The following is a 27,531-nucleotide window of genomic DNA, read 5'->3' as shown; positions in this document are numbered from 1 at the left end:
AACAGTTCTTCTCTAAACCCAAAATCTAACGGGGAGAACCCAAATTAGGGTTCTCACTGCAATTTGCAAACTCCCAGGGATACAGAGCTTTGCTCTCTTTGATTTGATTCAGGAATGGACCTGGAGCAAGGGCAAGATTTTCCATGTTGGTGGTTGATCAGTGGTTGTACGGGGCGCTCTTTGTTGAGGAGTCATGTTGGCTCGTTGGTGTACGTGCCAAGAAGCCAAAGGGAGAAAAATCTGTTTGGGGCATGTCCTTGGAGTCAGGGAGACCAAAAAGCCAGAGTGAAAGGTGTAAATGGTTTTAAATGCATACAGATGACATCTGTATAATTAATTACCTTGATTTAAGTTACACTGATTTTTTTTTGTGTGTGTGCGTGTAGATAATGCCGAAGGCTACGCTGTTATCTTAGAGAAATGTTTGCGTCTGGGGATTCGTTCTCACCCTGCCAATAATAAACCTTCCCTGGAGTTTCTGAAACATTAATTACAATTTTGTAACACACAAGTTTTGCAACCAGCTCAAGGTAATTCTCTATAACACCACGCTCTGACAGAAACAAATTAATCGCTGATTTGAAAAATGACAGTTGCCTAGGCATGAGTGCTCAAGACTTTGTTATGTTTGTTATGAATAAATAAAATGGGTCTCACCGTGCTTGCCAGCCCGCTTGCCTACATATGCACACGCACACCCTCTGACACAGCTTGCACCTGGGAAGAGCCCACCTCGCCAAGCCAAATGCAAGCTCAAACAACCTCAAGCAGGAAAAAAAGTTGAAAGCGAGGCTCTCAGACATAGCTGGACATCACTTGCAAGAGTATTTCCTTTCTCTGCCCAAAAAACTGGGATGGATAGCTGCTTGACTTGTCAGCCCACCTTGGCCAAGTGGATGGAGTGGAGACCAGTAAAAACCCCATTCTGAATCCTCCTCCTCATCCTGCTCCTAAAGCCAGCTCATACTGTAGTAGGAAGCGTGATTCCCTTGGGCAGGAGCTGCCTGTTACAGCCCCATCCAGGTCCACCAGAGCACAGGTCCCATCCAGGTGCCACCAGAGCACAGCTGTGCCCACGGAAGCTGCTCTTTGCAGCATCTTTTAATCCTTTTTGAGTTTCTGCTGTCATGTGGAGAGGAATTAGCCTCTCAGCCAGACACTCTATGGCTGCCTTTCCTCCTCATCCATTTGGGATGGAGCTAAATTCCCATTGGCATTGTATTTCTTAATTAGCACAATCACTCAAATTACAGTGGCTTCCCTGCAAGCCACAACGTGTTCAGGACTGTGGCAGGTCTTCATAAATTGTATAAGAAATGTCAGCTATCTTAGTAGTTATAGCTTACAGCTCCCAAGTAGCTTTTTATAGAGAAAAAGACGTGCTAAAAATATAGGTACCAGTCGTGATATTGAAACTCTTTTCTTAGTGCAACTTCCTTTGCCCTTTCATTAGTTTCAAGGGACTGACTGTCACCTCCAAAAGGAGAAAGGTGATAACACCAATTCAGAAATGAAGGAAGTGAAGCGATGAGTGTACACATACATATATGTCTACATATAATATATATACACGTCTAACTATAATATATGTATATATATTACCCACTGGACGGGGGACAAGGAAAACAAAATTACTTAACTGAATGAGAAACAAATGCAATGTGAACAGTACTGTACATGCAGTACGCGATATAGATGGTAAGGTTGTCATGTCACAAGGAAGACAAACACAATAATTATTTCTGGCTTTTCTTTACAACAGAAGGAGAATGGCACAGTCACACCTTAACACAAAATGCTTCACAGATTCAGACTTGTTGAGGTTGGAGGCAAGTCTGGAAGTCATCTGGTTGAATCTCCCTGCTCAAGCTGTGTGACTCAAGAGCATGCCCAGGACCACGTCCAGGCGGCTTTTGAAGATCCCCATGGATGGAGACCCCACAGGCTCTCTGGGCAGCCTGTGCCAGTGCTCCATCACCTGCACAGCACAGGAGTGCTTCCTGATGTTCAGATGGAGCCTTCCGAGCTCCAGCTTGTGCCCAGTGCCTCTGCTCCTGGGACTGGCACCGCTGACAAGCGCCTGGCTCCAACCTCTCTGCACCCTGCCCATGGGTGGTTACGGACATTGGTGAGCGCCCCCTGAGCCTCCTCTTCTCCAGGCCGAGCAGCCCCAGCTCTCTCAGCCTCTCCTCACAGCGGAGATGCTCCAGGCCCTTCAGCTTCCCCATGTCCTTCCTTGGACTCTCTGAAGGTTGGATATTAGGAAGAACTTCTTTACCGAAAGGGTTGTTAGGCATTGGAATGGGCTGCCCAGGGAAGTGGTTGAGTCACCATCCCTGGAGGTCTTTAAAAGACGTTTAGATGTAGAGCTTAGTGACGTGGTTTAGTGGAGGACTTGTTAGTGTTAGGTGAGAGGTTGGACTGGGTGACCTTGGAGGTCTCTTCCAGCCTAGATGATTCTGTGATTCTGTGAAGTACGCCTGTTGCTCTCTTCTGGTGAGGAGCCCAGCACCGGACCCAGCGCTCCAGGTGTGGGCTAACTGGTGCTTCCAAATCTATCTGTAACTGCAGAAAACATTGAGCACAAGCCATTACAATAAACTTTTTTTTTTTTTTTTAACTGTAGGATTTAATAACGAGTACCCAAAAGTGTTAGCAGTTAAGGAAGTCACTGAGCAATTAAAATCAGTAGTCCATAAATCCTAACGACTTATGCAAGCTCCATAGGATCAGGGGAAAAACCCACCCCTGTACTCGCATTTGTGAAAAGCAAGTGGGAGGATGTGAAGTCTAGACCCACTAACCTAACAAGAACCATAAATAAAACTATGTAAATGTCGGTTTGGGGTAGAATAAGGAAAAAAATAAGGAATTAATTAGGTGCTAACGAGCAGCCTGCCGTTCTAGAAGCCGGGTTTTGGCGAGCGAACGTTAACAACGGAGGCACGGAGCGCCTCGAAGCGGGGCCTGCTGCCTGGGAGCCGGGCACGGAGCGGGGCCTCCCGGTGCCAGGCGGGTCCCTCCCCGGCCGAGGCCCCGTCCCCGCAGGCCCGGCCCGGCCGCGGCGCCTCAGGCGGGGCGGGGGCGGCGGCGGCGGCGGGGCCCCGGCGGCGGCGGCGGCGCGGGGCCGGGAGGGGGGGGGTTGGGGGGGGCGGTCTCGCCGTGCCCCGTCCCGGCCCCGCCCCGCCCCCGGCCCCGCCCGCCGCCGCCGCCGCCATGTTGCGGCCGTTGGTGCCCGGTGCGGGGTGAGGCCTGCGCGGGGCCCCGGCGGCGGCGGTGGCCCGCGGAGGAGCCGCCTGCGTGGGTGAGTGCCGCCCGGCCGCGCCGGGGCCCGCCCCTCCCGCTCGCCCTCCGCCCTCCCCGCGGGTGCCTCCCGCCGCCGCCGCCGCTGCTGCCGCCCCGCGGGCAGGGCGGGCGGCCCCGCCGCCGGCAGCCGGAGCCCTGGGCTCTCGGCGCTCCGGGCCGCCCCGCTCCGCTCCGCTCCGCCCGCCCCGGGAGCGGCGGCGGCGGGAGGCTCCCGGCCGGCCTCCGCGGCCCGGCCCTGGCGAGCAAACTTCGGCGGGGCTCGCCCACGTGCGGGGCCGCGGGGCTGGGCCGCGGCGGGGGCTGACAGCGCGGCGGCGGCGGCCGGGGCCGGGGGCGAGCGGGCGGGCGGGCGGGCGGGCGGCCGCCGCCTGCCCTTTGTGTCGGGCGGGCCGCGCGGGGAGCGAGCGCTGCCGGGGGCGGCGGGGCCGGGGCCTGAGCGCTGCCCCCCGCTGCCCCCCGCGGCCTCGGCCCCGCGTCCCCTCGCGGGGCTGCTCAAAGTTGGGTGCGCGTGAAGGCGCTGCCCCCGGTGCCGGCTGCGCGTCGGTGCCCCTGGCCGGAGCCTCGGCCGGCCGGCGGAGTTTGCCGCGCTTCAGCCTCCTCAAACGCGCTCCCTCCTGACAGCCCCTGGCCGGCCGCGCTCCTCGGCAGGCTGGGGCTGCCTCCGCCGCTGCCAGCTGGCGTGTGCTCCCCACGCTTCCCCGCTCCCTGCTCCTGACATCCCAGCCTTCCCCTGGCGAGCAGTCCCGGCCTGCCTCCGCACCCCCTCCAGGAAAAGCCTGCTTTTTCTGGGCCCGGAGTCGCACTGGGAGCTGCCAGTGGCGGATGTTTTCCGTTGTACCTAACTGTTGTCTTGCGGATTTATGAATATTTATTGTTTGAAGACGCCTAGCCTCGTGTAATTGCATTTTCATTCACTCATATTAGGTGGCAATCTTGAACTTCCTCCTTGAGCAGCATGTTACACGCTGGTTTGAAGTCTGCAGAGGAGCCGCTGCGGATCTCCCAAAGTCCGCAGGAATAACGCTGCTGCTGAAAGGTTTGTATATAACGCGTGTGTGGGAGATGCCAGTACTGAGGTACCTCTGCAGAGTTGGGAAGCTTAAGCCAGAGCAGAAGGCCCTAGGCTTTGCCATAGCGCGTGCAGCAAGTTCATGGATTTTGGGGATGGCATGGAGACATCTAGGTTCCCTGCCTCCTGGAGAAACATGCTGTTCTGCGGTTGGCTTTGCAAAGTGAAATACATGTATTTTACTCTGTGAGTCCTTGTTCTCTCCGTATGTTACTGATCTAACCCGCTGCTTTGCAAGTCTCAACCTCCATGTCTTTTATAGGCAAGTAGAGAGAGAAACTTGGCTTCTGAGCTTTGTTTCTAAGGCAAGTCTTTAGCAATGGAAGGATGGAGTAAGGATGGAAGTCCTTATTTTCTGCTTTCCTCACAAGCCAGTTCATGGAAAGTTTGGGCAGAATTTCTTCAATATACTTGTCCCGTTTGTTGTCTAAGAGCAGAAATAAGTGGTGTTTAATCAGAGTTTTAAATTTATGTCACTTAAAGTCTCTTCCATTGGCAAGATGCATATGTGGTCGTCTCTAGAATTTGCGTCCAACTTTGCTTTTCTTAAGGAATTGTAGCTTTGACAAGTTTAAGATGCAGTTTTGTGTAGAAATGCTTGAATAGAGGCCTCTTCTCATAATAGCAAAGGGCATAAACCGGTCTTTTATAGGCCTGAAGACGTACATGAAATCTGAAAATGCAGGGTTTCTTCCAAGAAAAGCTTATTTTGTAATGCTGCGGATACCTTGGATTTATTTTGCCTTGTGTTTTAAAATATGCATCCAGAGATGTGGATAGGTGTTTGGCGGTGAGAAGAGAAGGGTCGAGTGATTGGCAAGCTGATTTCTCTGTATATAAAACTTGGGCGTTCCAGGTTATGGAACAAAATGTCTTCCTCGCGTAGGGATTTGTGTGCCAGAAATCTCAGCAGCTGAACGATGCCTAGCTCCTGCCCAACTGGCACAAGTTTTCCCACCCAAAGGAAAGGGAGGTTTCAGGTCTGCGCTCCTTGCCAACTGTGATAATCTGTGATGTTTCTAAACTCATTATCAAGTGCTGGTGATTTGAAGCATACGGGTAATCCTCTGGGCTTTGGGGACTTGACTCAAAGCACCGTTGCCCTACCTTGCTGTGGGGTGGGACTTGTAAATTACTGCAGAGCCCTGTCTGGACACTCATATTTGTGGTTTAATTTAAGAATGAGAACAAGTTTAAGCTAAACCACAGCGAGCCACTTTTAAGCTAAGTAAATTTCCACAGAAGTGTGTTGGAGTAGATTAACCAAAGCAACACCTCCGGGGCTTGTCTGTAGGCACAACTGAACTAACGCTCAAAGACCAGTATGCCCTGTTGTTCTGTGCTGCGGTGATTTCTCCTGGCCCAGCTCTAGAAATAGAAATGTACCAGCAGTCTGGCAGGAAGAGTTGTGTTTTGTTTGCTTTTAAATGTGGCGTTTGATGAACTTTTTTAACCCGGTCACAAATAATGAAAACAGCCTTCAATTAGCAGCTCCCAGTCTGTTGGGGGAGGTGTCAAACAGCTACTTTCTCTCCCTCGTCCCAGGGTGCTTACTCCTCCCTGCCTGCACCTCTGCTTTCAGCTCTTCCTCCTTCTTTTGGGCTCTTGCCACTCCTTCCGTCTCTCTCGCTGCTGGCTTTGGCAGTGCGGATGCAGCCCAAGTCAAGTGAGTGTGGCGGGACTGACTTTGCCTGTGGGTGCTCCTTGCCAAGCAGGAACTGGTGCTCTGCAAGCTTACTTGGTGCTCTTTGGGCCTTTTCCTCCCCTCATACATCAGGTTGTGTAAATGTGGCTTTCAAATGAAATGTGTTAAGATGATGGCTCATTAAATGCTTGGGAAGTCTGTCTGTTTCACCAACGTTTTGGTTAAATGTGGGGGCAAACCCAGTATTCCGTACAGTAGTGAGCATAAATGTTCAAGCAATTCTGTGCTGTCAGTTTTCATCATGCATCTCATCAGAGCTTTATTATTGCTGTCGTAGGTCTCTGTGGCTAGTGTCTAAGCCTCGCTCCCTTCTGGAGGGCTTGTGAAGAGAACTGGCTGGGAACGTCACTTCTTGTTATGATCCGGATGCGATCCTTTACTTTGTCTTTGGGCAGTTTTGGCCTGGTGGCATCATTACCTAATTAAGGATTGCCCCCTGTTTCAAATAACCCCCGCTTGGTTTACAGTGCTTTGAGCTGCTGTACTGAAATATTTACTGAAGACTTGTATTATTTAAATTGCCCTGCGTAGGGTAGAGAGTCATCTCAGTTTTCAGGCCTATTTCTCTTGGCCTACCTGTTTACCTCTAGCTTTTCCTCCTTGAAGGAGGACTCAATTCTTCAGATTATTAGCTCTCAAAAAAAAAAAAAAAAAAGGCAGTAATGTACTCCTGAATCTTTTCAGTTGAAGTTCATGATGACAATTGTTCTTGGAGCAGTGAGGTATCAGGTTGAGAGAACGTCTTCCGCGTGGGCTTGGTGACATTTAAAAGGTTGTGTTTGGACCAGAGGTGAAGGGGATGCTATCTCCCACTGCTTTGCTTGCAACACCAGGAGCAGCTCTGCAGACAACCTGGAGAGGAGAGATGGTGTTGCAGGACTGTAGATGAACAGCTCCTGTCATTTGTCATCTGCCCCTGCGGCTTGAGCAGGAGGGGAACTGAGCTTTCGCTGATTGTCCAGGAGCAGTTCAGGTCGAAGAGGTTCCTTCCCCATGTTGCCCTCCAAAGCAGCACGGCAGAAGGGGTAAAGATGACACAAACTGAGAACTGACGCTAGTGGGAGCCCCTCGGTGTGGTGAAAATTGCCTGGTGGCCGCAGTTTGAACGAATACTGGTCATTGATGGGCCTGGAGGAGCCAGAGTGGGTTTTCCTCTCCCTAGAGAGCTTGCTTGGCCTGAATACCTTTGTGCCAAGCAAGCTGTGTTTAAAAAAAGGTGGGTCCCACAGAGTGAATATCTTTGTGTGTAAACAGTCAATCTTGGAGTAGTTGAAATGGAAGTTGAAGTGTCTGCAGCAGAGTGTTCCTAGCCTTTGTACCATGCTGTGTTAGTGTTTTGGGTAGTTGTGTTTTTTGTCACATAAGACTCATTTGCATCAACATCTTACGAAGTTTGTCCTTGAGAGAAATACACCTACTGCATTGAAGGTTAAATTTATTGGGAGCGATGCTCAATTCGTTGTTATAAATCCGGTCGCATTCAGAGCACTGAACCATCACGATTACAGATGCACAAATAGCGTAATACACCCTTAATCTAGTCGTGTTCCATGAGCTACCACGGCCACGCTTGAAGAGTTTGGTCATGTTCAGTGAGAACTACCATGGCTAGATTAACAAGTAGTGCAATTTATTAAAGCAACAGACGCACAGGTTCTTTGGATTTCTGGTGATAAATTCACTGTCTGCAAAGCACGTGCAAATACCGAGAGTATGAGTAACACTGCCTGGCTACAAACGCATGAAAAGATATAAAGTGACTCTGCAGAGATTTCTAAGTTTCCCAGGGAGGTACTCGGCATAACCCAGGGAGGCGTGGTTACACCTTGGAGGCAGGTAGCTTTTGGGATGGGGGTGTGTTTTGGTATTGTAATGGACAAAGTTTATCAAAAGGACAGCATTTTGTCAAAAACATGGCAGGCTGTTGGCCCAGGGTAGCAAATATGCAGCTTATCGGTTCTGATGTACCTTCAAGTTCCCATCTTATCACAGAGCCTGGCTGCGGCGTCTCCACTCCACTCCACCCTCTGTACATTTCCTCTTAGAGTCACCACACCAGGTTCCTCTGGTGTGGTCAACATCTAAAGTTGGAGGCCTGGGGAACTTCTATGGAGTGCAGCTACACTCTGCCCTGGAGGCTTCTTCAATGCTGTACCTTTTCTTTAAAATGTGAATATAAGTTTAATTTCTAAGTCACCTCTGGCAATTATTCCATAACAACTGACAACGTATTTTGCTTTTAATTGTAGCTTTCATCATGGGGGACATGAAAACCCCAGACTTTGATGACCTCTTGGCTGCTTTTGACATCCCTGATCCAACAAGCCTTGATGCCAAGGAGACCATCCCGTCAGCTGGGGAGGAGAACGAGAATCACCTGAAGTCATCGGGAATCTGTATAGATGAAAATGTGTCCTTGTCCCACTCTTTGCCTCCCTCTGATGCTCCTGTTGTGAGTGTAATAGTGAAGAACACAAGTCGCCAGGAGTCCTTTGAAGCAGAAAAGGAGGGAAATCACCTGGGGACTGGTCTGCTACACAACGGGTTTCGTGGGTCTGATCTGCCATCAGAGGCTCATGCTTTAGTGCATAATTATGGGAAGTTTGAGTCGACTTTTATTAATGGTGATAGCTCAAGAAGTTACTCTGAAAAATTGGACCAGTCCAAATCAGAGCCTTTGCCAACGTTTAGTCAGTTTAGCCCGATTTCCAGCCCTGAACCAGAGGATGCATTCAAAGAGAACAGTATTGGTGATAAACTGAAACATGCCCAAACTCCGTATTTTCCACCACCTTCCATGTATATACCAACAGGAGCTTCAGTACTAGATCATTTTAGGAAGGTACCAGAGCCTGAATTAAGCATGTTTGATCAATACTGTAAAAAGGATCAAAAGATGGAGATCCACTTCCAGCCAGATAGTAGGCTGGAAGTGAGCAGGAGAGACCAAGACAAAGCAGCAGAGAGGTTTGTGGAGTCAAGCAAGGACTTGGTAGATACTAATAGCTTTCTTGGAGAAGGCTTGGTGTTTGGAGATCTCCCTCACAATAATTTAGGAGAAGATAAAGGGTCTGTGCCCGATCTGAACATGTCTTCGTCAGTACCACCTCGCCAGAGGTTAAAGCCAACTCATTCAAAGTTGTCATCCTGCGTGGCTGCGTTAGTAGCTCTTCAGGCCAAAAAGGTTGCCTGTATTCCAAAAGGCGATCAGCCGAATCTTACAAAGGAACCTGGTCCTTTTAAAGATGGGACAAAGGGAAGTCCAAAAATGCCCAAGTCGCCAAAGAGTCCGCGAAGCCCCTTAGAGGTGGTGAGGAAGGCCAGCAAGCAGCCCGAGAGTCCTCGAAGCGTGTGCAGTGACAGCAGTGGGAAAGGCTCGCCTTCCATGGCAGCCGGCTCTCCGCCAGCTATTCCCAAAGTTAGAATAAAGACTATCAAGACATCCTCTGGTGAAATCAAAAGAACTGTAACTAGAATTTTGCCAGAAAACGATGAGCTGGGTAAATCGTTAGAAGAGTCACCTGCAGAAACCTCATCCGCTGAAGAGTTTATTAAATCCTTCCCTTCCCCTGACACTAGTGCAGTTATGGAAAGTGAGGCTAGTAAGAACTCAACCAAAAATGGGGCTGCTTTGGCTATCCAGCTGTCAAACATAGCGAGTCCTTACACAGATAGTATGAAAACAGATCTTGCTGGAAACAGCACATCTGCCGTGTCTTTATCTCCACTGCCAAACTGCAGCGGCGGTGCCATAAAAGTAGGTATCACTGGGCAGCAGCTGAGCAAGAGACAGCAGCAGAGTATCGTGGTGCAGCCATCCAACGTGACCACCTCCAGCCTTCTTCCCAAAGCTGTGCACTTGGCAAATCTCAATTTAGTTCCGCACAGTGTTGCTGCTTCTGTTACGGCGAAGTCATCGGCGCAGAGGCGGAATCAGCCTCAGGTGACTCAAATGTCTGTGCCGCTGGTGCATCAAGTAAAGAAAGCTGCTCCTGTCATTGTGGAGGCATTTAACAAAGTACTGCACAGTGCCAATCCGGTGCCAATATATACTCCAAACCTTAGCCCTCCACCTGACACCAGTATTAATTTACCTGCCTCTGGGTACTGTTGCCTGGAATGTGGGGATTCATTTGCCTTAGAGAAAAGCCTGACTCAACACTATAGTAGGCGAAGCGTTCACATTGAAGTCATGTGCACTCAGTGTTCAACTATGCTACTTTTTTTTAATAAGTGTAGCTTGCTTAAACATGCAAGAGATCATAAGAGCAAAGGATTTATCATGCAGTGTTCTCAGCTGTTGATGAAACCAATTTCCTTAGACCAAATGTTTTCACCTTCTACAAGCTCTTCAGCATCTGTGGCTCCTCAGACTTTGCACTTGCCCTCTCCTTCACGTAAACCCAATGCTACTTCAGGAAACGGGGTAGGAATTTCTACTAACACTCAGCCCGCTTTGCCTCTGTACACGGACCCATTGCGACTAATCCGTCAAGGACTTAAGTGTTTAGAATGTAACAAGCAGGCGCAGGATTACGTTGCTTTAGCGGCTCATTACCAGAGAACCTCAGAAGATAGTGAGAGACTGGTAAGTCATCATTTTTAATGTTATTAGTTAAATCTGAGTTTAAAGACGCTGTCCTCTAGGAAAAAAGTAGGTGTCATAGTGGCAAATGAGTTGTTTTGTTTAAGAAAAAAAAAGTGCTTGCAGGGAGCGTTTGGGATATGTGTGGGCCCAGATGTGTGCATCCGAAGAGATGTCTTAGCATTGCTTGCTTACCTTCTTTTTACCCTTTGCCAGTAAAAAGTGGGTAGTGTCTTTAATTATGGGGTTGACAAGAAAAGAGCTGGAGGGAAACTATGGAGATCTTTGAGCATCAAAGAAAGATGGTGTTGGAGATCAGAGATCACCAGCAAGCACATCAAGTGCTGAGCAGTGCCTTGAACAGGCTTTTGTGCTCTAGGCTTGGGTACAGGAAATCTGACAGAGCTTAATTTTACCTTTCCTAGAATATGTGCCAAAATCTTTGCTTTATACTTTGAACTTTTGGTGCTGTTTTTTTTTTTTTTTTTTTTTTTTTTTTTTTTTTTTTACTTTTAGACTGGTAAAGCGTATATTGGGATGGAACTAGCTGAGAGGCTAGCAGCCTCTACTGATGAGTAGGAAGGGGATGCTCTTCATTACATACCACGACGATACACTTTGGTGTGTGTGTGTGTGTGTGTAGGGTTTTTTGTTGTGGTTGCTGTTTGTTTTTAATTTTAGAGGAGATGGTCAATCCCACTTAAGTATAAACCACCCTGAAATTGAACAGGAGGAGGAATCCTTTTTGCTTGTTTCTTTGCGTGAAATGAAAGCTTTCCACATGCATCTGGCTGCCAGCTCCACTCCCAGTGCTCTCCTCCATGAGTTCTGTGAATGAGGACACCATGCCACCAAGTGACCTTTTGGGGTTTGACCACCGTTTTCTGCCATGGCCATTGCGGTGTCTGCATGCTCCAGAGCCTCCCTTTGCTTGTTAAATGTCTACCAGGAACATTGAGGTTACTAGCATGGGCATACAGTGGCCCCGTTTCGATGCTTTGTTATTTTTCTCTTAAATTCATCAGCAGCAAAAAATAGATTATGGCTGAATGGTTTTGTCATGAAAAATAGCAAGGCCAGAAGGGATTGACGTGGCCACATAATCACATTTCTTACCTGAGGCAGACCAGTAAGCACTGTACTCTTATCAACACCATAACTTGCTTTTGAACTATAATACATTTCTAGGAAATGTCAGCAGTCTGGAATGAAAAGCCTTCAGGTGAGGGGATACAGTGAGTGCTCCTAAGTGAGCTAAAATGTTAATCAGTGGCATTAAAAATGTATTTCCTATTCTTGTTGTGGGATTATCAATTCAAGAGCTCCTTAAAGAGAGAACAAATGTCTGATAGTATTTTTAGACTGTAATCAAATAATTTATTCCATAACTTAACCAAGAAAAGTTTATGCCTCTCACTTTGAGTTAGGTTTGTTAGATGTGAGATCTTTTTTTTGAAGTGCTTTTCTGAATATAACTGTTGAAAAACTAGAAAAAGAGGGGACATGAGAGCTTGCAAAGCCCTCTCCTCCCTATTTGGTCTTCCCCTGCTTATACTCGAAGGGGTGCATTCATCCTCTCTGCAGTGTTGTGTTGAGAGTCCCTTTTCAGCGCATCTCCTGTCATCGCTCCCCGTTACCCCCTGGTGCTCTGTGCCCTTCCCAGAATCACAGAATCATTCAGGTTGGAAAAGGTCTGTGAGATCACCAAGTCCAACCTTGAGCCTAGTACTGACAAGTCCACCAATAACCCATGCGGTGAAGTTCTACGTCTACGTGTTTCTTGAAGACCTCAATGGGTGGTCGGTCACTCAGCCACTTCCCTGGGCAGCCTGTTCCAGAGCTGCGCAGCCCTTTCAGTAAAGACATTTCTCCTAATATCCAACCTAAACCAACCTATCCAACAGAACATCCGTTTCAGCAAGACTGTTTCTAAAGGAAAAAAGGACTTGGGCCTGTATGCCCGTTACTGTTTGTGTCCAGATTTAGTAGTAGCTCATGGAAGACGTCCCTCTGCCTTGTAGCAGTCCCCAAGGTATTTTGTGTCACTGGACTGAGAGCTGAAAGCGTTAGTGGAATTAGTCTTGGAGGGGGTCCATGCAGGAGGTGGGTGGCACACTCAGCTTCTCTGAGTCATCACGGCGAAAAGGTGCCGACATGGTGTGCTTGGGGCAGGAAGGAGCTGAAGGTTTTACATTTCATGGAGTGGTTTGGGTTGGAAGGGACCCTAGAGGTCATCTAATTCCAGCCCCCTTGGGCAGGGATACCACCAGCTCTGCATTTATTTGAGGTTGCTACTCTTACATAGATCAGAAAAAGAAGAGGAACGTTGGTAGGAGCAGGAGATGACCTAACAACTAGTTTCACAAACACTTTCTTAGGTGGTAGAAGCAGCCACAAAATACTCCTGAGATATTTTCTGCCCTCTTGCAGGTAATGTGGAAGCCTAAATCTGACATAATTTCCATATTGTATGCTCCAGTGAATTCAGCACATAGTTGTGTGCTCGTGCTTGATCTGGAGCGTGCTCCTGTTGCGGGACAATGCCAACATGCAGAGGTGGTATAAACAGTTGTGGACAACCTCAGACATGAACCACATCCCCATGTCTCAAGAGACTAATTATCTAGTATTTGTTGTAATTTTAAGCATTTGAGCAAAAACTCTTGTGTACTACTTTTGTCCCTGACGTTCTTCTCAGTGCGTTGAGACGTTGATTTAGAAACAGCTGTCTTTGGGATGGAGAAACATTGTCATCATTTCTTAAAGCTAGCAGAAATCGCACTATAGTATTTTGGATTTTTTTGGTGTTTTTCAGTATCTTGCTCTGTGCCTTCCTCAGGATGCGTGGAGAAGAGCTTGTGTCTGAATTCTGGGACTGAGTATCTTGATATTTTCAAAGTAAAGCTGTGGCTTGGCTTACATATTCTAAAGAGCTTCAAGAAACAGAAAAAAATCCCTTTAACTTTGGTTGTAGCAGAGCAGGTCCCCATTGTGTTACTGCCTAAAGGTTATCATTAGTGATTATTCAGGTACCTGGTTCCAGATTATCCCAAGAAAGGGAATTCTTGGGAAAGGTCAGTGGCTGAAGACAAAGGGTGGCAGTGGCATATTTGCTGTTCCCAGGTCTGTACTAAAGGATGGCGAGCCCTGACAAATGGAAAGTAAGCTGGGTTGATTTTTTGATTGATGTTCTTTACAGCTCTTGTGTTAAATGACATTAAATATGGATTATTAACTATGACACATGCCCATCTAATGTGTGCATAACCTGAGAAACAAGAAAATAAAAAGCTTTCTAGCTTGGTATGGAACAAGAATGTCACCGTGTTTGGAAGGCAGGGAAGATGTCTTATCCAGCAGGGCTGTTCAAGAAAAGAAGTAGAAGGCTAATTTTTTCAGTATGATACTTTCCAGTCACCCAATTCCACGCTACTGTGAAATAACCGAAGGACAAGTGAGCTGCAGCGAGAGGCAGGAATGATTGGATTGGAGAGCGGACACAGCTTAAGCTGGCTTCGCTCCATGAGAAAACTTATCCTGTATCGATACTTAAGACTTCTCACTTTAATTGGAATTTCTTACCGCGACTTTTTGAATTACTTAGACATCTTCATGTTTCTTGTATCTGTTCAAAAGGAAAGTAAGGCAAATGGTTTGTTCGTTCCTGCCAGTGGTTTGGAAAATACCGTGTCTTATCTTTCTGAATGGCCTTGGGTAAAGTCCGTATTAATGGGACTGATAACAGGTAAATGAGTTTCCTAGGTGAGGCCAAAATGGGAATGACATAGGTGGATCCTGGTTGTTTTGGGGAAGGGAAGAGGAACGTGGATGTGGTCCGGACAGTGGGGAAAGGAGGAGATTGGGAGCAACTATGAGGATGAGAAGGCGATGATGCTGGGATTGAGAAGGTGGAGCGGAAAGACCTTTAGAGAAATGATTGAGAGCTTGACTGTAATATTACATTTTGGGCTTTCAGTGGCTACATGGTTGCAGTTACTCAAAGTACAGCAGGGAAATCATACTGGACTTAGTTTCATATGGAATATGCGTAAGATGAAGGCAGCTAAATACCAAGGTGGGCTCTCTGGCTTTTAGTGAGGATATAGGATTGCGAGTTATGAGTTAATCCATTTCAGAAATAGAAAGAACAGGACTTACTGGATGTGTGCTTTAAGTGGATCGTATTAATGGATCTCAGTTATTTTTACGTTTTTTTTTTTTTTTGGAGACTTGTGAGGCCATTTTTGCAATCGTCACTTGATAGGATTTATTTACTCCTCCTCTGTTGCAGAAGCACAAGAAGAAAACAGTATGCAAACTTGGATATCTGGTAGGTTGGATTTTGATCACACGGGATGCTGTGCTGCATGCAGGTATTATGTTTGTCCAGTTGTTCAAAAAGTGGAAGCAGATGTTTCTTGTAACTTCAGGTCTGTTTGGTCCGACTATGGCAGTGTTATGTTCTAGAGCAAGTTGTTTCTTTTGGGAGGGGGAGGTCTGATTAAATAGTTGCTAGATTATGCCAAATTACTCTGATATGCATGTTCTACAATTTATTTTTGGATTGGAGAAATAGGTAGATCCTAATTGTCCAGATGTTCAGTGAAATGGCTGACAAGAGTGCTGTGTGGGGAACGGCTGTACTGAAGAAGTAAAGTTAAGAGGTTGGAGCAGAATCAGGTAAAAAAGGAGGGAACTGCAGCTGGGACAGGTTGCCTGTAGGACTCCCCTAGGGGTGGCTTTATCCAGCTCAAACATCCTAGCTGATGGTCGTATTAAGGACCTTGGAGGCTGAATGTGTTGGTAAAATTTGTGAAACCAACAGAGTAAGAAGTCATCGGGGGGAAAACTGGATGTTTACAGGAGGACCTAGGTGGTCATGAAGACTGCATAGGAATCGGAAGAAGCAATTGAAAATCAGGATATGTGTTTGGTCACAGGAAGGCTCTGAACAATCGATTTGTGCAAGGGATTCGAGTTAACCTGCAGTACCAGCCAGGGTCTTGTTAATGCTCCCTGTCGCTGCTTGTGATTACTTACCAGGAGAAACATGTATTGTTCCACGTTTATCAGGGAGAAACTGGAATAAATGAAGACTGAACGACTGGGGAAAATGGAAAGATGATGTTATGAGGGGAAATTAAAAGACCTTTATGAGTTTAGCTTGGCAAAGAACTGAAACATTACAATGGGTCTCCTTCAGTACCACACAAGACAGAATATTAAAGGTGAGGGTTGTGGCACTTTCTTCCAGAAATCAAATCTTCAAAAATGAAGTGTTGCCCCTCAGGGATCACCCTCTGTAGTTTGTCAGCATCAGACAGTTCTTGTAGCCTTTTCGGAACTGAGCTCAAATTCCAGATGAACAAAAACCATGCAGATCCTCATGCTTTCATTATAGGTCTGCTTTTCCTCACAAAGTGAGAGTGTGTGAGGCTGCTCTGTATTCGCTATGATGTTTACAGAGTGGAGCTTTTTAAACCTACAGGCAACGTTGATGCGAGAACAGGCTCAGATAGATTTACATGGAAAATTGGGAGATGGTTTGTCATCATAAGAGGAATGAATTCTGGAAAAGGTTTCCCGCAGAAGTAACGAACAAAGGATACAAACTGGTTTTGAGACAGAGCTTATTTGTTTTTTTTGGCAAGGACAGAACAGTGCACCATAATGTGCAAGAATTCAAAGTACTTTCTGACCCTCTTGGGCATAATTGTCCATCTAGTAGTAACCAGAGATATTTCCTATTTTGTTTTTTGTCTTTTTTGATGTTACCATCCAAAATCCACAGAGGTAGCTAAGACTTGAAATACAACACGTAAACTAAGGACCTCTGAATTTTCCTCTGTGCTTTTGTTCTTCCCCCCCTCTTTCTTCTTCTGTTGTTCTTTATTTGTCCAATAAGATTTTTTCAGTGAGACATGACGTATCCTGTTTATGCACCACCTACACTAGAGTTACTTAAAAGCAATTTTATGGCTGCCTTTTCTGTTTCTTCTTCCTTCCCCCTCTTAAATCAGTGTTTTATAATTTATTGGCTAAAACTTGCCAGAAGCTAGTAGGACCACATGCTGCACTGGTAATCTCCCAGCAGTAAAGTAGCAAGTAAGAAAGCAGCTATATCTCTGCTTTTTTTCCTTTTTTTTTTTTTTTTTTTCCCTGCATGTTCATGTTTTAATTTGGAAAACAAGAAGATTGAAAATCAATAAAAATTCTCATGGCCCTGTAAAGTACTACTTTCTTCCTCTCCCAAACCAACTGTGATTAATGCAGTTCCTAGGTACCAGCAAAGGCTGATTTTGTTTGTTTTGTTTTTATATGGAGGTTTTCCCTCTGGATTTTATGGAAGCAAAGAGTTGGAGGATGTTATGGTGAAAGCACATTGAGGGAATGAAGCTGCAGGCAGGGATTGCTGGGAGCGCAGACAAAGAGATGAGTGGCAGGATAGGAGCCAGAGCCTGAGGCCAGAACAGTGTGTTGAGATGAGGAGGAGGAGAGGCTGGGGAGGAAGGAGGTTAGGGTGCAGCTCTATGGTCCGCTTAAATCAGCGTGTGGGCTGCTGTCACACAGGGTGAGAATCCCACCCTCGTTTGGTCTCCCAGCCCTGGCAGCCCCACAGCCCCCAGGGGACGGAGGTCAGCACGGAGGAAGGGGCACGCAGGGGAACCAGCATGAGAGCAAGGAGGGGATCGGAGGCAGAGTCTGTCCCCAGCAGGATGGTGCGTGGAAGCTGTGAGGCTGGAAGTTGATGGCTTCTGGCACCAAGATGGAAGGCTCCTTCTCCCTCGTTGTTCCTCCATATGGGCACCAGTGACGCTGGCAGAGCGCCGGGGGCAGAAGGGCCGGGTGGTGGGGGTGGTCTCAAATCCTGCTGGTGCAGGGAAGGGTGCGAGGAGGAGGTGTCCTTCTGAAGTGCCTGTGCACCAACGCACGCAGCACGGGGAGAATACACGAGGAATTGCAGGTGTGCGTGCAGTCGCAGGGCTGTGACCCCGTGGGGATCATGGAGGTACGGTAGGATGGCCTGCGTGACTGGATTGCTGCATCGGAGGGATACAGGTGCTGTGGGAAGAAGAGGCTGTGAAGGGAAAGAGCTCTCCTTTGTGTGAGAGAGCAGCTGGAACACCTGGAGCTCTTCCTGGTGATGGGTAACTGAGAGCTTATGGCTTAGGATGAAAGAGAAGATGAGTAAGGATGACATGGTAATGGATATCTGCTACAGGTTGACTGTATGGGAAGAACAGGCAGACAAGGCCCGGTACAGGCAGCTGGTAGCAGCCTCGCGCTCACAGGACCGGGTCCTCCTGGGGGACTGCAGCCACCTAACATCTGCAGCGCTGGAGGGCATAAGCAGTCCAGGAGACCCGTGGACAGCATCAGTGACAACCTCCTGACCCAAGTGAAAGGGGTGCCATTGCTCTGCTGCATCTCATATTCACTGACAATGAGGGGCTTGTTGGAAGTGTGAAGGTCAAAAGCAGCCTTGGCTGCGGTGTCCATGAGATTGTGGAGCTCAGGATTCTGAGGGCAGGGAGAGTGTGAAGAAGCAGCTTACAAATCTGGACTTCAGGGGAGCAGACTTAGGCCTCGTTAGGATCTGCTTGAAAGAGTCACAAAATTGTTTGGGTTGGAGGCACCTCAGGGTCTATCTGCTCCAACCCCTGCTCAAGCAGGGACACCTGGAACAAGTTGCCCAGGACCACGTCCAGATGGCTTTTTGAAGATCTCCAGGGAGGGAGACCACAACCTCTCTGGGCAGCCCGTGCCAGTGCTCTGTCACCCACACAGTAAAAAAGCATTCCTGATGTTCAGACGTAAGCTTCTGTGTTCCAGTTTGCACCCCGTGCCTCTTGTCCTGGCACTGGGCACCACTGAGAAGAGCCTGCCTCAGTCCTCTTTACACCCTTCCTTCAGCTAGGTACAGACATGGCTAAGCTCCCCTTGATCCCCGCTTCTCCAGGCCGAGCAGTCCCAGCCTCTCCTCACAGGAGAGGTGCTCAGTCCCTTTGTCATCTCCATGGCCCTTTGTTGGACTCTCTCCAGTCTGTCCAGGTCTCCCTTGTGTTGAGGAGCCCAGCACGGGACCCAGCGCTCCCGGCATGGCCTCCCCAGAGCTGAGCAGGGCAGGATCCGTCCCCTGCCTCCAGCCCAGACTGCTGCTTGCCGCCTTCCCGGCAAGGGTGCGCTGCTGGCTCGTGCTTGGCCAAGCGGATGGCCTTCCCTCATAGTAGATGAGGGGGGAGCAGTGTATGCTGTCCAGCTTGACTTTGGTGCAGCTGTTGTTGCTGTCCTCTTCAGGAACCTCCTAGAAAAGCTGTGAAGTATGGGCTGAATGAGCAAACAGTGCGGTGGGCTGAAAGCTGGTTGCGTAGCCAGGCCTGGAGGGGTGGTGTGCAAGTACAAAGTCTAGTTGGAGGCCAGTTACTAGCAGTGTGCAAGGGTCAGTGCTGGGTCCAGGCCTGTTGAACAGCTTCATTAATGGTCTGGGTGATGGGGTACATTGTACCCTAACCACCTTTGCAGGTGCAACCAAACTGGGAGGAGTGGCTGGTACACCAGAGGGTCATGCTGACATCCAGAGGGACCTGGGCAGGCTGGAGACATGGGCTGGCAGGAACCCGATGAGGTTCACCAAGGAGAAGTGCAAAGTCCTGCCCTGGGGAGCACCACCAAAACCCAGCCCCAGGACGTGCTGGGGCACCCAGCTGGGAAGCAGCCCAGCAGAGAAGGCCTGGAGGGGGTCCTGAGGAACACCAAGGTGACCGTGAACCAGCAACGTGCCCAAGGAGTAAAATGGTGTCCTGGGCTGTGTCAGGCAAAGCACTGCAGGTGGAGGGAGGTGATCCCACGTACCTTCCTTCTGTGGCAAGGGCTGGGATCTTGTAGTTGGGATTAGCGAATATTTGGCTGGTGAAGTAGGAAGGGAGTCAGTGAAAAAGCAAAGTGGTGAAGATCACAGCAAAAATGGTGCGTGAACTGCTATCCTTCTGTCTTTGATAGGACACACAGCACAAGGAAATGCAGGGTGAGAAGAAAGAAGCAGAGCTGAGAGGCCAGATGGGCATCAACCGATGGATGGGTGGAAATCTGCCCTGCAGGGTGGAGGGCAAGCAGAGGGCTTTAACGTTACTGTCATAAGAAAGGAGAAGGAAAAGTGCCATGTAGTCTTCGGGGACGTACTGGTGACTTGAAAGTGGGGATGTGAAAGCCCAGTGTCATCCAGTAAGGGATTATTTTAGTAACTGGGAGTTCAGGTTTCGAGTCGCAGTGCGAGAGGCAGAGTGGTTGGTTGGTGGCTCAGAAGAAAAGATGTGGAAACTGAAATTCTTAAAATTATGGCTGACATCAGGAGAAAAGTTCTGCAGACTGAGAAGGTTCAGAATTAAGTTTATTTGATGCAGCATTGTCTATACATGGGATACTAGTGTGAAACTTCATTTTCATTGAAATTCCACTGTCTCCTACAGCTGTCAATTCCTAGATCTACACATTTTTCTGCAAATGCAAAAACATTTTGTGGTTATTGAAGAGCCTTAACTTCCAGGGAATCAGTTTTTACTTGAATGCCTTAGATGACTGGGGCTTAACCACCCTGGTGTCTTGGGAATGTTTATGGGTGTGTGTGTGGAGGGGTAAGTCTTGGTGGGGGTGTGAGAAGGACGCTGGGTTTGGGAGCATTGGGCGGTGGATGAGGTGCAGGAGCACTGATGAGAGTGAACAGGGGAGGAGGTGGGATGCAACGAAGAAGAGCAGACGTGCGGTGGAGAGGGGGAGTGAGCCAGAGCGAGCAGAAGAGGGGATAGAGGGAAAAGTTCCGCATTGAATTGTAATTAAGTCCTTTAGGCTGACGGCCAGGCAGGTTCCCGTGGCGGCATTGGCCCTCTAGGCTGACACGTTAAAACAGGCAGCTATAACCAAGGAAACAGAAGTATCTTTGTACTCCCTGAGAGTATGGAGTTAATTAGGTTAAAAATGTCCATGTTAGGGCTGGACTTGCATGTTCCTTCACCAAAACTTGAATGCATTGGTCTTAGGATATCAGTTCGGTTCCAGATTTTTCTTTTAATTAATAACTTAGGTTTCTCTTGTAGCTTTTCAGATCTTTAAGTTGAACGTGCTAATGAAATGATACCTGTTCATTTAAAGAAAGCCTGGGGGAAGGATACAGCTTAGCTATCACAAAGACTGCAGAAGAAATTCTCTGCTGGCCACTTCTGCTCGCATAGGTAAAATTTTGTGTAGCAACATTATAAACTTGAAACCATCCAAGTGAAAAATCACCCTCCAGGCATCTGGTTTGCTCAGAGACGTTGACTGCAGGGTGGGCTGGCAGAAAGCTGTGCCCGCAGGAGGCGGGAGGTGTGGAGCTGGAGGTGAGGGCTGGAGCTGCAGGCTGCCGGAGCCAGCGTGCCACACAGCACCACACAGCCGTGCTGAAGGATGCAGGTTGCTGGCATTCAGCCCAGGGAGGCAGTAAGTGAAAGCTAATGCAAAGTTAACGGTTAACTCTAAGTGGTAATTCCCTTCTATTTTTTTTTTCTTATAGCAGAAACATCCTGCTAATCTACATTGCGCTGCTCAAACTGCCTGTGGTCCCTTGGCTGCCAGAAGTATTGGTTGTCCCTTCAGTTCTGCTAAAGCAGAAAAAATAAAAGCTATTGAAAGGCTGGATTTGGGAAGGACTGGGGCTTTGGGGCACCTCTGGTGGGGGATTTTTGGTATGAATATGTAAAGGACAAGTGCTCTTTAAAACACTTGTGTTCCAAAAATATCAGTTCTCTTCCCCTCTAACTGTTTCATTCTGAGTCCTTAATGATTTTTTTTGTAACGTAGAGGTTGTTAGCCTTATGAAATTTTTCCTCTTTTGTAGCCTAGGTTCCATGCCTTGCAGTCAGCATGACCCCTTGTTTTCAGCTGAAGCTACACAATGGTCACGTCAAGGAGTCTGGGGGCTTCTCATTAAATAGATGTGAATTTTGTCGGCATCCCTTAACTTTCTATAGCAGCAAAGAGGGTCTGAACCCAATGTGAAGTGTCTTTGCTTGCACTGAAGCTGGTTCCCTTTCGGTTTGTGTCAGGAGTAGTGAAAGCGAAGGGTTTAGTGCCCCAGGTTCAGCCTCCAGTGGGGCGTTAATGGGATCGTGCCCTGGCTGGTTACAGACAAAGCCTGTAACCATCGGGAAAATTGCCCGCCGGGATTTTGCGGTGATGCCTGTGTGTGAAAAGGGAGATTGCTCTGACTTTCTGATCCGGTGTGCTGTGCACAGCTGGGCTAGAAGAAAACATGCTTGTAAATGGATCAAATGTGAGGCAGAGTCATTTAGTCAATTGTTTTAATGAAGCAGAAGGGTCAATGACGCTGTCTCTATGCAGGCACTTCCCACAGCAAAACTGGGCTTTATCTTCAAATTTCCTGATTCACAAATACCTTTCTGGCTTCAGGATTGCAGTTAGCACTCTGAAAGAGTTGATCTAGTATGCTTTTTTTAACCGTAACTCTACTTCATTGAGTATTTGGTGTTTTTTTTTTCCCTTCTGAAGATGTTAATAAATAGAAATGGGAATAAAATTAAGTATTCTGAAGTGTGTGAGCTTCTGAGCATTTTTCTGTGTGTGTGTGATTGTGACTTCTGAAAGAAAAGCCCGAATGCTGTGTGGCAGGCGAACCAGAATTAAATAAAACTTGTAATAAATAACTCTTGATTAAAGTGTAGGTTATGGGAGTATATGAGCAACGCAGACATTACACAACTCAAAATCATATCCTGGTAACACGCTTTAGAAATAACTGACTAATGAATGTCTCAAATTGCTGCCAGACTTCTTTGAAAAGTCATGGAAAACTAGGGGAGAGATAAAAATGTGACATCTGGAACCAAGTTAAAATTTCTCGTACAAAGCAGAAGCGTTTGAAAAGAAAACGCCACTTGGGCTCCAAGATAAAGCCTTTGGGATGTGGGGAGCTGAAACGGGGCTGCCCCTTTGCTCCTGAGAAATGCGGCCGCTCCTGGTCTGAAACAGATGGGTACGTGCTCCTGCACTGCCTCTGGGCAGCTGAATGGCAGGATTTCTGGCCTCAAGTCTTTTGCAGGCCTTAAGGAAAGGATGAGAATAAGCTTAAAGGTGTTAGTTACTGGTTTTATTTTCCTCCACTGAACCTTTTTCAGCTCCGCTGTATATCTTGGAGTGAAGGAGGTGACCCCGATTCATACAGAAGTGAACTGTGGGAACTATGTACAGGGGGGAGATGTTTTCTGTCTCATCCCATGCTGTTTTTTGCTTTTTTTATTCAATCCTGACATAATTTTTTTTCTGATTGCTGCAGAACACTGTGCTGATGTTTTCTCAGAAGCGTCTCCTTCCTGTAGTGGCAATGCTCAGCTTGCAGGCTGTCACTACGTGTGTAAAGCTAAGACTGCTTTTTCCCATGTACCTCACTTTGATTCGATAGCCAAATGTAACCTGCCATGTGCTTACCTGGATACTCAGTCCCGTGTGGTCTTTTTGCAGTTTTTTTGTGGCCAGTTGTTATTTGTAATACTCTGAGTTAACCAGCATATCATCAGCGTTCTTTGCCATTTTACTGTTTGTTCCCTTTCCCAGATATTTTGTGAGTATTTTGAAGAGCCCAAATTCCAGCAGACCTTTCCTAGAGCCCTTCCTCCATGAAAGAGCTGTTTGTTTCTGTCTTCTGACCAGTGATTTATCCATGCATAAGTCCTCTTCGTTTATTCCCTAGCAGCTAGTTCCCTTGAAAGCCTTTGGAGAAGGGCGTTGCAAAACTCTCTTTGGAAATCCAGGTAGATTGACCCATCTGGAGGTCACGTCTTCCTTACCCTTGTGGTTTTGGAGTCCTTTGGAGAACTTGGATGAAGCAGGGAGGGAGAAGCTGTGTTGACTTTTCCCAAGTACAGTACAAGTAGTGCTGGTTAAAGATGACAGTTTTCATTATTATTACTAATTTGTCCGTGACTCATTGCTCTTCATTTTGTCTGTTTGCTCCGTAAATTCTCGTCTCTTCCATGAGACAATCTGAACTCGGAGGCTTGTTGTTTTTTTGTTTTGTCCCCACTCCGCAGCATGGTGTCAGTGTGGGAATCCTTCCAGCTTCTGCCACGGCATTCGTAGACGCAATAAATTCATTTCTCCTTATCCTCACCAGACTCTTGCTTTTTATTCCCCTATCATGCATGTGCACTCTCTGGCAGCCTTCCTGCTCTTGCAGGGTCTGAAGAAGATAACCATTAGCGTTGATGCCTCTTGCTAGCTGGCCCCCAAACATTTCTATCCTATGTCAGCATATTTTGGGTTGTTGACAGCCTTTCACGTAGATGGGAAGCTCCCTGCTTCTGGGTGTAGCCTGCGCATCCCCAGGCAGCACTGCCCGATACAAAGCCCATTAAATGCTGCAGGCAGAAGGGTGATTGGGGCACGTTTCAGATCAAGCACAAGCACTCTAGGCAGTGAAGATTCAGGTTTTTCTGTGTGTTGGTTGCCCAGGGGCCGAGGGAGCCTTTAGGGGTGCAAGATAGGGCATGTTGGGATGCAAGAGGTGAGCCCCGAACTGTCTCTTTGCTGCCTTAAAATCAAAATTTAATCAGCCTTGACAAGGCAGTTTTTTGGATTTGTGGAGAAGGTATTTCTCACTACAACATGAGGGCAAAGGTGCTTTCTACTTGTGTTTGTGCTGAGTCTGCTTTAAATACTAGGTGGGATCAAAGTTGAAGAGTCCTCTTCTAACAGCACCAAAAAGTGGCATTTCCCACTGCAAATCGAAACCCGGTTAGAAAAAATTCTGTAAAAGACAATAAAGAAAGCTGAGACTGCCCTGAACATCAGTTTCTACTTGTAGCTCTTCTTTGGTGATTTGAGAGCGCTTTGGAGAATTTAAAGTTGAGCTCAGAAGTTAAAATATTCCTTGCCTAGAAGTCCTGGGGGTATTTTAATTTCCCATTTTCCCATTGCCATTTATATTTAATGGGTTCAGACCATGGCTGAGTAGTGCTGTTGTTCCTTGCTGAAATTAGGGCATTTTGGGAAGGGCTAAAATACCCTTGAATGTGGTTTAGGTTTGGGTGTCTGCATGGGGATTCTACGATATAGTTCCTTCCAGCCGTTCTTCTCTTTCCTATGAAAATCTTTTCTGCTTTAAATTTATTTTGTAACATCTCAAATCATGTCTTTTGGATAGTTTGGCAATTTCTGAAGTTTCCTCCTTCCTCGAGGGCCTAATTTTTTATTCCCCCCTCCCCCTCCAAAAAAAAAAATAAAAATCCTTTTTGGATTTGTTGTAGCTTTGCATTTTATTATAAATGATGTTTTCTGATACCTGCAGTACTTTTGACAATTCCCTAATAGGCACTATGTACTGGAGCATCAGAGATGTTCCATGAAGTAGCAACGGTGTAGAAAACATAGTTGACCCTCGCGGCATTTGGTTTTATTTTACTTTTTGTCAGATTTAGGGGATTCTCTCCCAGGTTTCTACCCTGGTTTCCAGCAGTGAAGTCTGAAGGACTTAGGCTGGTCCACCTGTGTGTGCACATGCTACATTAAAAGCTTCACTTGGCCACGAAGACATACTCCCTTCTTCAGAGCCTTCTTTAACTGGAGTGGAAGAAATGATGCAGTTAAATTATCCAATTCGATAATCCATAATTAGCTGCTTGCTGTAGCTCATTCTTAAGCTGGAGTTAGGAGCAGAGGAATAATTTTGCATGTGTTTATTAATGACAGAAGAGAGTTTAAGCTCCTAGAGGGCTCAGATCGGAAGGTAGGTATCTATTATGGCTGTTCATATGTACATACTGTTATGGTACTGAACTTTATGTATCATGTAAATGATGCTTGTTCTGCAGATCTGTATTGCTATTAAGTGTGGCCCTTCTAACAGCGGGAAGAAAAAATTGGATTTCATAAGAGGCACAGAAACAGGGAGAAAAAGCGTCTTTGCATCATTTCCAATACAAGGTTATCAAGAAGCACCTATAAGGATGTCATAGCACACGTGGCTCGTGTTCTTTAAAAGTTCAGATTTGGTCCAGTTAGAAGAAATTTTGCAGGAGACCTAAATGTGGTTTTGGTAGGGAAGGCACGTCAGCACTGCGCTGCGTTCAGTGGTAAGCATTCTGAGCCAGTGTATAGGGGAGGTTGTCTGCGTTTTTGGTGATTTTGGTGCAGGACGTGGGCATGTTGAGGAAAGTGCTTTCCTTCTCAAATGTCGTAATGCTGAAATGAGGGCAGTGACTGCGTGGGTTTTCAGAGCTAAGAGCTGAAAGTTTTTGTTTTCTTTTTATAGAAGAAAAAAGGAAAATAAATCATAGAGGGTGTGGTTTTAGAATGGATACACACACTTGAAATGGCTAATTAGGAAAGTTGTTAGGTTTGTTGTGGAAAAAGATGACAAAGGCAGGCCAAAGTGTGTCGTAGAGCTAATGCCAGGTAGGTAGGGGAACGTGCTGGAGCTTCCCCTAAACCTGAAAGATTTCTAGGATGAATTAGGGGGAGGGAAAGCAAATAGAGAATAAATAAATAACGTAACATAACCTTTCTTCCATCAGACTTGCCAAGTGTGCCAGATGATGCTGCCCAACCAGTGCAGCTACTGCGCTCACCAGAGGATCCACGCTCACAAGTCCCCGTACTGCTGCCCGGAGTGCGGGGCCGTCTGCCGCTCTGCCTATTTCCAGACTCACGTCAAAGAGAACTGCCTGCATTACTCCCGCAAAGTCGGATTCAGGTTTGTGCAAGCTCCAGAAGGTCTGCACCGGGGCGGCAAGAGGGAGGGGGAAGTTGGATTTAGGTCTTTGGAAATGTGTCTTGCTTGTGGCAGAAACAAAAGGGGATGTGTCACAGGACCACGTGGTTCTCTATGGGGCGAAACACATTTGGAACGGGAAATGACTAAAAGAATTTAAGGGGAGGTTTCTGAGCACAGAAATGATTTTGAGGCAGCTTTAAGTTGAAAGATGCTTATATTAACTTCAAGTTGCAGGCGGTCCTCTCAGGATTGATATTTACAGCAAAAAGATTGCAAAACTTAATCCTCTAAATCTCTTTAAGGGTAGAACTTATATATATGTCAGTTATAATGGACTGAGGGATGTGTGCCTTCACAGGAGAGGCACAGATTATTTTGCTGTATGTCCCTAGAACTCTGCAAATGCTTCTCATGAGCTGAGAGAAATGGAGGAAGGCTCCCAAGGTGGTGTGTGTGTGTGCTCGTGCTGTCTTTTTTCCAGCCAAATTGATTGCTTTAATAAAAGACATTACTTTTCCCTACAAGCCTTTCCTGCTCTGTATGTATAGATCACCTCAGCTGCAATATGGCTCATGCTGAGATGCAGATGATTTGCTCAGGAGATGAACGATGGACTAGGTGACCTTTCAAGATTCCTTAAAGTCCTGTTTTTTCTCCGATTACTGTTAAATACTATGAAATGTAGAGTGCGTAGGGCAATTTCTGCTCTCGGAGCTGTTCTTTTAAATTACAAATTCAGGAAGCTTCCACTGTGTGGCTTCTTCTAAAATCACACTTAAGTTTTCAAGGGCGTTTTCTTTCGACCATGAAGACAAGAGACATATCCAGCTGATTCTGAATTTAATTATAAACAGATAGTTTTTTTTTTTTATGTGGGATCTGATCTGAGGGTGCACAGCCCACAATGAAGAATTAATTCCATTGCAAATTAAATGGCTCTGATACTGAGGCTTTTTGACAAATGAATTAATTTGTGAGAAGGGGGAAGGAAGAATGCTGGAAAAAACAAACAAACAAACTTTTCCCTGAGATGGAAAAATGTGAATGGGAGTAGATGTCAGAAGACTAGCTGTGGTTTTAATGTAGTTGTTCGTACTTCACTGGCA

At 46.9% G+C, this 27,531-nt stretch overlaps 2 protein-coding genes across 2 annotated transcripts in view; both read left to right on the top strand.

Moving 5' to 3' along the window:
* The window catches only part of SEC11A (SEC11 homolog A, signal peptidase complex subunit), a 145,637-nt gene that overhangs the window by 91,494 nt on the left and 26,612 nt on the right, over positions 1 to 27,531 (top strand). The window lies entirely within an intron of this gene.
* The window catches only part of ZNF592 (zinc finger protein 592), a 41,966-nt gene continuing 17,638 nt past the window's right edge, over positions 3,204 to 27,531 (top strand). The window contains exons 1-4 of the mRNA XM_035566737.1: positions 3,204 to 3,304; positions 4,231 to 4,342; positions 8,330 to 10,668; positions 26,226 to 26,404. Coding sequence (XP_035422630.1) covers positions 8,338 to 10,668; positions 26,226 to 26,404 — 2,510 coding nt within the window. The 5' untranslated portion in view covers positions 3,204 to 3,304; positions 4,231 to 4,342; positions 8,330 to 8,337. The remainder of the gene's footprint in view (positions 3,305 to 4,230; positions 4,343 to 8,329; positions 10,669 to 26,225; positions 26,405 to 27,531) is intronic.

The sequence above is a fragment of the Cygnus atratus genome, chromosome 11 (genome assembly GCF_013377495.2).
Source record: "Cygnus atratus isolate AKBS03 ecotype Queensland, Australia chromosome 11, CAtr_DNAZoo_HiC_assembly, whole genome shotgun sequence".
NCBI classification, from domain to species: Eukaryota; Metazoa; Chordata; class Aves; order Anseriformes; family Anatidae; genus Cygnus; species Cygnus atratus.
Note: the sequence above shows the minus strand (reverse complement) of the source record. Positions and strands in the feature narration are given on the sequence as shown.